Raw genomic sequence first — 11,665 nt, 5'->3', positions numbered from 1 at the left:
TGCTCACAGTGCTCGTCCATAGACACGTATTATCAGGAGGGGAGGGGGCGTTCCTCCCCGCTCACACTGTACAGCGCGATAGGCGCTGCTGTGAAGAAGGACGTACGTGACTGTCAGGAACGCCCTTCTGACTGTAAAGCACTACGGTACCGGCACCAATAGCTCTTTACCCGGGGCACAGATCGGGAAAGCCGACAGTGCACTTAATTCAGCTTTCCAGCAGTATATAGAACTGCCTGTGCCCAAATCGGTGAAAGGTCCTCTTTAAATGCAGGACCACTGATTACCTATAGTCGGCGATATTGCCCACATGCAGACTGATATTATTATATTACAATGAGGCTTAACTCACCTTGAACCAGGGGTGTTCCAGACTCTCCTCAGCATTGGGCCTCCTATATAAAGTAATAGGTGAGCATTAGAGATGTGCACCATATATATGAGGTATCTAATGGTACTGATGACTTGTGACAGAAATATTATGGGGGCGATGTGACTCTGCTTCCGTTCCCAAGATATTGCCACAAGGTGACCCTAACCCTCTCCATGACATGAGCACCCACCTCCAAAATTGGGAAGGTGCCATGTACAATCACACCTTCTGTTCAGCCAATGTTGGACGATACGAGTCAATAAATAATTGACACTAGATATCACAGCCCCTTCAATCAGAAACAAAGGAGCTCGTACTCACAGCTTCTCATTGCCGAGGACCTTAATTAAGAATCCTCGCGCCTCGCGAGTCAGATCAGCGAACATCTTCTCCTCAAACGCCACCGTGTATCCTCGGATGTTCATCAGTGTGGTGTAGTCATTCTCTCCCACAAATGGAGACACTCCGGTCAGGCTAAAGGGGCGAAGAAAGCGACAAAAAGTAACAAGTAATACAGCAATGACAAATGTATAGAGTTGTGTTATGTCTAATAGTTTTAAAAAGATTTTAAAAAAACTTTAAAAAACACAAAATTATCTTTTTATCGCCGTAGTCTGACAGCTGTCATTTTTTCTTATTGTTTGGTCTATGGGGCTGTATTTTTGCAGGACGAGCTGCAGTTGTTATTGATACCATTCTAGGGAATAGACGACTGTTTAATGACTTCTTATTCAGATTTCTTTTGGGAGCAGAAGTGACCGCAAATGGTGATTTTGATTCACTGCACAATGTATTCCATAAGAGAGAAAGACTTTACAGATTCATAGATTTAGACAAATTCACTTTTTTGCTTATTTGTAAAATGGGGAAAGGAGCCGGAGATTCCAAATTATAATCATTTCTTCATTTGTCTTTACTTTAGTCCAAAGGGAACAAAATATTCCAACTGAAATGGCAACAATTTATAACTAATTCTTTATTGATATACGTTAAAATGAAAAACCCAGGGTATAAATATGTATAATAAAATAAAAAATATACCTCCCAATGTGCGAATTGTGATTAATTATAGGCTTATCTTAAATGCAGGGATAAGTCTAAACCATGGCTGCAACACTAGGAACCCTGAAAAAAACTACTCCATAGGATATCAGGGAGACTATCCCTCACCATATCAGAGTAAACTGTGTGGAACCCCAAAAGATCACATCAACTGCGAGGTATATATATAACAATGCTCAAAGTGTATTATTTATTTTATTATACATATTAAGATTCCTAAAAATATAAAGATACACAAATAATAAAATCTCACCATAAATATGCCAGGACTCCGACTGGCCTGCAAAACAAGAAAGTGATGTTAGATACAGAGTTCATGGTAGCCTTACTAGTTATAGTCTAGTACATAGGAGTAGTATTATAGAAGTTATATTCTAGTACATAGGGAGCAGTATTATAGTAGTTATATTCTTGTACATAGGGAGCAGTATTATAGTAGTTATATTCTTGTACATAGGAGCAGTATTATAGTAGTTATATTCTAGTACATAGGGAGCAGTATTATAGTAGTTATATTCTTGTACATAGGAGCAGTATTATAGTAGTTATATTCTTGTATATAGGAACAGTATTATAGTAGTTATATTCTTGTACATAGGAGCAGTATTATAGTAGTTATATTCTTGTACATAGGAGCAGTATTATAGTAGTTATATTCTTGTACATAGGAGTAGTATTATAGAAGTTATATTCTAGTACATAGGGAGCAGTATTATAGTAGTTATATTCTTGTACATAGGAGGTAGTATTATAGTAGTTATATTCTTATACATAGGAGCAGTATTATAGTAGTTATATTCTTGTACATAGGAGCAGTATTATAGTAGTTATATTCTTGTACATAGGAGCAGTATTATAGTAGTTATATTCTTGTACATAGGAGTAGTATTATAGAAGTTATATTCTAGTACATAGGGAGCAGTATTATAGTAGTTATATTCTTGTACATAGGAGGTAGTATTATAGTAGTTATATTCTTATACATAGGAGCAGTATTATAGTAGTTATATTCTTGTACATAGGAGCAGTATTATAGTAGTTATATTCTTGTACATAGGAGCAGTATTATAGTAGTTATATTCTTGTACATAGGAGCAGTATTATAGTAGTTATATTCTTGTACATAGGAGCAGTATTATAGTAGTTATATTCTTGTACATAGGAGTAGTATTATAGTAGTTATATTCTTGTACATAGGAGCAGTATTATAGTAGTTATATTCTTGTACATAGGAGCAGTATTATAGTAGTTATATTCTTGTACATAGGAGGTAGTATTATAGTAGTTATATTCTTGAACATAGGAGGAGTATTATAGTAGTTATATTCTTGTACATAGGAGTAGTATTATAGTAGTTATATTCTTGTACATAGGAGCAGTATTATAGTAGTTATATTCTTGTACATAGGAGCAGTATTATAGTAGTTATATTCTTGTACATAGGAGCAGTATTATAGTAGTTATATTCTTGTACATAGGAGCAGTATTATAGTAGTTATATTCTTGTACATAGGAGCAGTATTATAGTAGTTATATTCTTGTATATAGGAGCAGTATTATAGTAGTTATATTCTTGTACATAGGAGCAGTATTATAGTAGTTATATTCTTGTACATAGGAGTAGTATTATAGTAGTTATATTCTTGTACATAGGAGTAGTATTATAGTAGTTATATTCTTGTATATAGGAGTAGTATTATAGTAGTTATATTCTTGTATATAGGAGCAGTATTATAGTAGTTATATTCTTGTACATAGGAGTAGTATTATAGTAGTTATATTCTTGTACATAGGAGTAGTATTATAGTAGTTATATTCTTGTACATAGGAGTAGTATTATAGTAGTTATATTCTTGTACATAGGAGTAGTATTATAGTAGTTATATTCTTGTACATAGGAGCAGTATTATAGTAGTTATATTCTTGTACATAGGAGTAGTATTATAGTAGTTATATTCTTGTACATAGGAGCAGTATTATAGTAGTTATATTCTTGTACATATGAGTAGTATTATAGTAGTTATAGTCTTGTACATAGGAGTAGTATTATAGTAGTTATATTCTTGTACATAGGAGTAGTATTATAGTAGTTATATTCTTGTACATAGGAGTAGTATTATAGTAGTTATATTCTTGTACATAGGAGTAGTATTATAGTAGTTATATTCTTGTACATAGGAGTAGTATCATAGTAGTTATATTCTTGTACATAGGAGCAGTATTATACTAGTTATATTCTTGTACATAGGAGTAGTATTATAGTAGTTATATTCTTGTACATAGGAGCAGTATTATAGTAGTTATATTCTTGTACATAGGAGTAGTATTATAGTAGTTATATTCTTGTACATAGGAGCAGTATTATAGTAGATATATTCTTGTACATAGGAGCAGTATTATAGTAGTTATATTCTTGTACATATGAGTAGTATTATAGTAGTTATAGTCTTGTACATAGGAGTAGTATTATAGTAGTTATATTCTTGTACATAGGAGTAGTATTATAGTAGTTATATTCTTGTACATAGGAGTAGTATTATAGTAGTTATATTCTTGTACATAGGAGTAGTATTATAGTAGTTATATTCTTGTACATAGGAGTAGTATTATAGTAGTTATATTCTTGTACATAGGAGTAGTATTATAGTAGTTATATTCTTGTACATAGGAGCAGTATTATAGTAGTTATATTCTTGTACATAGGAGCAGTATTATAGTAGTTATATTCTTGTACATAGGAGTAGTATTATAGTAGTTATATTCTTGTACATAGGAGCAGTATTATAGTAGTTATATGCTTGTATATAGGAGCAGTATTACAGTAGTTATATTCTTGTACATAGGAGCAGTATTATAGTAGTTATATTCTTGTACATAGGAGTAGTATTATAGTAGTTATATTCTTGTATATAGGAGTAGTATTATAGTAGTTATATTCTTGTATATAGGAGCAGTATTATAGTAGTTATATTCTTGTACATAGGAGTAGTATTAAAGTAGTTATATTCTTGTACATAGGAGTAGTATTATAGTAGTTATATTCTTGTACACAGGAGCAGTATTATAGTAGTTATATTCTTGTACATAGGAGTAGTATTATAGTAGTTATATTCTTGTACATAGGAGCAGTATTATAGTAGTTATATTCTTGTACATAGGAGTAGTATTATAGTAGTTATATTCTTGTACATAGGAGCAGTATTATAGTAGTTATATTCTTGTACATAGGAGCAGTATTATAGTAGTTATATTCTTGTACATATGAGTAATATTATAGTAGTTATAGTCTTGTACATAGGAGTAGTATTATAGTAGTTATATTCTTGTACATAGGAGTAGTATTATAGTAGTTATATTCTTGTACATAGGAGTAGTATTATAGTAGTTATATTCTTGTACGGAGTAGTATTATAGTAGTTATATTCTTGTACATAGGAGTAGTATTATAGTAGTTATATTCTTGTACATAGGAGCAGTATTATAGTAGTTATATTCTTGTACATAGGAGTAGTATTATAGTAGTTATATTCTTGTACATAGGAGTAGTATTATAGTAGTTATATTCTTGTACATAGGAGCAGTATTATAGTAGTTATATTCTTGTACATAGGAGTAGTATTATAGTAGTTATATTCTTGTACATAGGAGCAGTATTATAGTAGTTATATTCTTGTACATAGGAGCAGTATTATAGTAGTTATATTCTTGTACATATGAGTAATATTATAGTAGTTATAGTCTTGTACATAGGAGTAGTATTATAGTAGTTATATTCTTGTACATAGGAGTAGTATTATAGTAGTTATATTCTTGTACATAGGAGTAGTATTATAGTAGTTATATTCTTGTACGGAGTAGTATTATAGTAGTTATATTCTTGTACATAGGAGTAGTATTATAGTAGTTATATTCTTGTACATAGGAGCAGTATTATAGTAGTTATATTCTTGTACATAGGAGCAGTATTATAGTAGTTATATTCTTGTACATAGGAGCAGTATTATAGTAGTTATATTCTTGTACATAGGAGCAGTATTATAGTAGTTATATTCTTGTATATAGGAGCAGTATTATAGTAGTTATATTCTTGTACATAGAGGGCAGTATTATAGTAGTTATATTCTTGTACATAGGGGCAGTATTATAGTAGTTATATTCTTGTACATAGGAGGTAGTATTATAGTAGTTATATTCTTGTACATAGGAGTAGTATTATAGTAGTTATATTCTTGTACATAGGAGTAGTATTATAGTAGTTATATTCTTGTACATAGGAGTAGTATTATATTAGTTATATTCTTGTACATAGGAGTAGTATTATAGTAGTTATATTCTTGTACATAGGAGTAGTATTATATTAGTTATATTCTTGTACATAGGAGTAGTATTATAGTAGTTATATTCTTGTACATAGGAGCAGTATTATAGTAGTTGTATTCTTGTACATAGGAGTAGTATTATAGTAGTTATATTCTTGTACATAGGAGCAGTATTATAGTAGTTATATTCTTGTATATAGGAGCAGTATTATAGTAGTTATATTCTTGTACATAGGGGGCAGTATTATAGTAGTTATATTCTTGTACATAGGGGCAGTATTATAGTAGTTATATTCTTGTACATAGGAGGTAGTATTATAGTAGTTATATTCTTGTACATAGGAGTAGTATTATAGTAGTTATATTCTTGTACATAGGGGGCAGTATTATAGTAGTTATATTCTTGTACATAGGAGCAGTATTATAGTAGTTATATTCTTGTACATAGGAGCAGTATTATAGTAGTTATATTCTTGTACATAGGAGCAGTATTATAGTAGTTATATTCTTGTACATAGGAGGTAGTATTATGGTACTTATATTCTTGTACATAGGAGGTAGTATTATAGTAGTTATATTCTTGTACATAGGAGTAGTATTATAGTAGTTATATTCTTGCACATAGGAGCAGTATTATAGTAGTTATATTCTTGTACATAGGAGCAGTATTATAGTAGTTATATTCTTGTACATAGGAGTAGTATTATAGTAGTTATATTCTTGTACACAGGAGTAGTATTATAGTAGTTATATTCTTGTATATAGGAGCAGTATTATAGTAGTTATATTCTTGTACATAGGAGTAGTATTATAGTAGTTATATTCTTGTACATAGGAGTAGTATTATAGTAGTTATATTCTTGTACATAGGGGCAGTATTATAGTAGTTATATTCTTGTACATAGGAGGTAGTATTATAGTAGTTATATTCTTGTACATAGGAGTAGTATTTTAGTAGTTATAGTCTAGTACATAGGAGTAGTATTATAGTAGTTATATTCTTGTACATAGGGGCAGTATTATAGTAGTTATATTCTTGTACATAGGAGTAGTATTATAGTAGTTATATTCTTGTACATATGAGTAGTATTATAGTAGTTATATTCTTGTACATAGGAGTAGTATTATAGTAGTTATATTCTTGTACATAGGAGTAGTATTATAGTAGTTATATTCTTGTATATAGGAGCAGTATTATAGTAGTTATATTCTTGTACATAGGAGTAGTATTATAGTAGTTATATTCTTGTACATAGGAGCAGTATTATAGTAGTTATATTCTTGTATATAGGAGCAGTATTATAGTAGTTATATTCTTGTACATAGGGGGCAGTATTATAGTAGTTATATTCTTGTACATAGGAGCAGTATTATAGTAGTTATATTCTTCTACATAGGAGTAGTATTATAGTAGTTATATTCTTGTACATAGGGGCAGTATTATAGTAGTTATATTCTTGTACATAGGAGGTAGTATTATAGTAGTTATATTCTTGTACATAGGGGCAGTATTATAGTGGTTATATTCTTGTACTTAGGAGCAGTATTATAGTAGTTATATTCTTGTACATAGGAGGTAGTATTATAGTAGTTATATTCTTGTACATAGGAGTAGTATTATAGTAGTTATATTCTTGTACATAGGAGTAGTATTATAGTAGTTATATTCTTGTACATAGGAGTAGTATTATAGTAGTTATATTCTTGTACATAGGAGCAGTATTATAGTAGTTATATTCTTGTACATAGGAGTAGTATTATAGTAGTTATATTCTTGTACATAGGAGCAGTATTATAGTAGTTATATTCTTGTACATAGGAGCAGTATTATAGTAGTTATATTCTTGTACATATGAGTAGTATTATAGTAGTTATAGTCTTGTACATAGGAGTAGTATTATAGTAGTTATATTCTTGTACATAGGAGTAGTATTATAGTAGTTATATTCTTGTACATAGGAGCAGTATTATAGTAGTTATATTCTTGTACACAGGAGTAGTATTATAGTAGTTATATTCTTGTACATAGGAGTAGTATTATAGTAGTTATATTCTTGTATATAGGAGTAGTATTATAGTAGTTATATTCTTGTATATAGGAGCAGTATTATAGTAGTTATATTCTTGTACATAGGAGTAGTATTAAAGTAGTTATATTCTTGTACATAGGAGTAGTATTATAGTAGTTATATTCTTGTACACAGGAGCAGTATTATAGTAGATATATTCTTGTACATAGGAGCAGTATTATAGTAGTTATATTCTTGTACATATGAGTAGTATTATAGTAGTTATAGTCTTGTACATAGGAGTAGTATTATAGTAGTTATATTCTTGTACATAGGAGTAGTATTATAGTAGTTATATTCTTGTACATAGGAGTAGTATTATAGTAGTTATATTCTTGTACATAGGAGTAGTATTATAGTAGTTATATTCTTGTACATAGGAGTAGTATTATAGTAGTTATATTCTTGTACATAGGAGTAGTATTATAGTAGTTATATTCTTGTACATAGGAGCAGTATTATAGTAGTTATATTCTTGTACATAGGAGCAGTATTATAGTAGTTATATTCTTGTACATAGGAGTAGTATTATAGTAGTTATATTCTTGTACATAGGAGCAGTATTATAGTAGTTATATGCTTGTATATAGGAGCAGTATTACAGTAGTTATATTCTTGTACATAGGAGCAGTATTATAGTAGTTATATTCTTGTACATAGGAGTAGTATTATAGTAGTTATATTCTTGTATATAGGAGTAGTATTATAGTAGTTATATTCTTGTATATAGGAGCAGTATTATAGTAGTTATATTCTTGTACATAGGAGTAGTATTAAAGTAGTTGTATTCTTGTACATAGGAGTAGTATTATAGTAGTTATATTCTTGTACACAGGAGCAGTATTATAGTAGTTATATTCTTGTACATAGGAGTAGTATTATAGTAGTTATATTCTTGTACATAGGAGCAGTATTATAGTAGTTATATTCTTGTACATAGGAGTAGTATTATAGTAGTTATATTCTTGTACATAGGAGCAGTATTATAGTAGTTATATTCTTGTACATAGGAGCAGTATTATAGTAGTTATATTCTTGTACATATGAGTAATATTATAGTAGTTATAGTCTTGTACATAGGAGTAGTATTATAGTAGTTATATTCTTGTACATAGGAGTAGTATTATAGTAGTTATATTCTTGTACATAGGAGTAGTATTATAGTAGTTATATTCTTGTACGGAGTAGTATTATAGTAGTTATATTCTTGTACATAGGAGTAGTATTATAGTAGTTATATTCTTGTACATAGGAGCAGTATTATAGTAGTTATATTCTTGTACATAGGAGCAGTATTATAGTAGTTATATTCTTGTACATAGGAGCAGTATTATAGTAGTTATATTCTTGTACATAGGAGCAGTATTATAGTAGTTATATTCTTGTATATAGGAGCAGTATTATAGTAGTTATATTCTTGTACATAGGGGGCAGTATTATAGTAGTTATATTCTTGTACATAGGGGCAGTATTATAGTAGTTATATTCTTGTACATAGGAGGTAGTATTATAGTAGTTATATTCTTGTACATAGGAGTAGTATTATAGTAGTTATATTCTTGTACATAGGAGTAGTATTATAGTAGTTATATTCTTGTACATAGGAGTAGTATTATATTAGTTATATTCTTGTACATAGGAGTAGTATTATAGTAGTTATATTCTTGTACATAGGAGTAGTATTATATTAGTTATATTCTTGTACATAGGAGTAGTATTATAGTAGTTATATTCTTGTACATAGGAGCAGTATTATAGTAGTTGTATTCTTGTACATAGGAGTAGTATTATAGTAGTTATATTCTTGTACATAGGAGCAGTATTATAGTAGTTATATTCTTGTATATAGGAGCAGTATTATAGTAGTTATATTCTTGTACATAGGGGGCAGTATTATAGTAGTTATATTCTTGTACATAGGGGCAGTATTATAGTAGTTATATTCTTGTACATAGGAGGTAGTATTATAGTAGTTATATTCTTGTACATAGGAGTAGTATTATAGTAGTTATATTCTTGTACATAGGGGGCAGTATTATAGTAGTTATATTCTTGTACATAGGAGCAGTATTATAGTAGTTATATTCTTGTACATAGGAGCAGTATTATAGTAGTTATATTCTTGAACATAGGAGCAGTATTATAGTAGTTATATTCTTGTACATAGGAGGTAGTATTATGGTACTTATATTCTTGTACATAGGAGGTAGTATTATAGTAGTTATATTCTTGTACATAGGAGTAGTATTATAGTAGTTATATTCTTGCACATAGGAGCAGTATTATAGTAGTTATATTCTTGTACATAGGAGCAGTATTATAGTAGTTATATTCTTGTACATAGGAGTAGTATTATAGTAGTTATATTCTTGTACACAGGAGTAGTATTATAGTAGTTATATTCTTGTATATAGGAGCAGTATTATAGTAGTTATATTCTTGTACATAGGAGTAGTATTATAGTAGTTATATTCTTGTACATAGGAGTAGTATTTTAGTAGTTATAGTCTAGTACATAGGAGTAGTATTATAGTAGTTATATTCTTGTACATAGGGGCAGTATTATAGTAGTTATATTCTTGTACATAGGAGTAGTATTATAGTAGTTATATTCTTGTACATATGAGTAGTATTATAGTAGTTATATTCTTGTACATAGGAGTAGTATTATAGTAGTTATATTCTTGTACATAGGAGTAGTATTATAGTAGTTATATTCTTGTATATAGGAGCAGTATTATAGTAGTTATATTCTTGTACATAGGAGTAGTATTATAGTAGTTATATTCTTGTACATAGGAGCAGTATTATAGTAGTTATATTCTTGTATATAGGAGCAGTATTATAGTAGTTATATTCTTGTACATAGGGGGCAGTATTATAGTAGTTATATTCTTGTACATAGGAGCAGTATTATAGTAGTTATATTCTTCTACATAGGAGTAGTATTATAGTAGTTATATTCTTGTACATAGGGGCAGTATTATAGTAGTTATATTCTTGTACATAGGAGGAGTATTATAGTAGTTATATTCTTGTACATAGGAGGTAGTATTATAGTAGTTATATTCTTGTACATAGGGGCAGTATTATAGTGGTTATATTCTTGTACATAGGAGCAGTATTATAGTAGTTATATTCTTGTACATAGGAGGTAGTATTATAGTAGTTATATTCTTGTACATAGGAGTAGTATTATAGTAGTTATATTCTTGTACATAGGAGTAGTATTATAGTAGTTATATTCTTGTACATAGGAGTAGTATTATAGTAGTTATATTCTTGTACATAGGAGCAGTATTATAGTAGTTATATTCTTGTACATAGGAGTAGTATTATAGTAGTTATATTCTTGTACATAGGAGCAGTATTATAGTAGTTATATTCTTGTACATAGGAGCAGTATTATAGTAGTTATATTCTTGTACATATGAGTAGTATTATAGTAGTTATAGTCTTGTACATAGGAGTAGTATTATAGTAGTTATATTCTTGTACATAGGAGTAGTATTATAGTAGTTATATTCTTGTACATAGGAGCAGTATTATAGTAGTTATATTCTTGTACACAGGAGTAGTATTATAGTAGTTATATTCTTGTACATAGGAGGTAGTATTATAGTAGTTATATTCTTGTACATAGGGGGTAGTATTATAGTAGTTATATTCTTGTACATAGGAGTAGTATTATAGTAGTTATATTCTTGTATATAGGAGCAGTATTATAGTATTTTTATTCTTGTACATAGAAGGTAGTATTATAGTAGTTATATTCTTGTACATAGTAGCAGTAGTATTATAGTAGTTATATTCTTGCACATAGGAGCAGTATTATAGTAGTT

The 11,665-nt window shown here is 29.3% G+C and overlaps 1 protein-coding gene across 4 annotated transcripts in view; it reads right to left on the bottom strand.

Annotated features, from left to right (window-relative positions):
- SPEG (striated muscle enriched protein kinase) overlaps positions 1-11,665 on the bottom strand; it is a 182,638-nt gene that overhangs the window by 18,845 nt on the left and 152,128 nt on the right. For all 4 annotated transcript variants that reach the window (XM_075284593.1, XM_075284594.1, XM_075284595.1 and 1 more), the window contains 3 exons: positions 1,689-1,715; positions 695-847; positions 353-395 (listed from right to left, as the gene is read on the bottom strand). In XM_075284593.1, coding sequence (XP_075140694.1) covers positions 353-395; positions 695-847; positions 1,689-1,715 — 223 coding nt within the window. The remainder of the gene's footprint in view (positions 1-352; positions 396-694; positions 848-1,688; positions 1,716-11,665) is intronic.

This window comes from Leptodactylus fuscus, chromosome 8 (assembly GCF_031893055.1).
Source record: "Leptodactylus fuscus isolate aLepFus1 chromosome 8, aLepFus1.hap2, whole genome shotgun sequence".
NCBI classification, from domain to species: domain Eukaryota; kingdom Metazoa; phylum Chordata; class Amphibia; order Anura; family Leptodactylidae; genus Leptodactylus; species Leptodactylus fuscus.
Note: the sequence above shows the minus strand (reverse complement) of the source record. Positions and strands in the feature narration are given on the sequence as shown.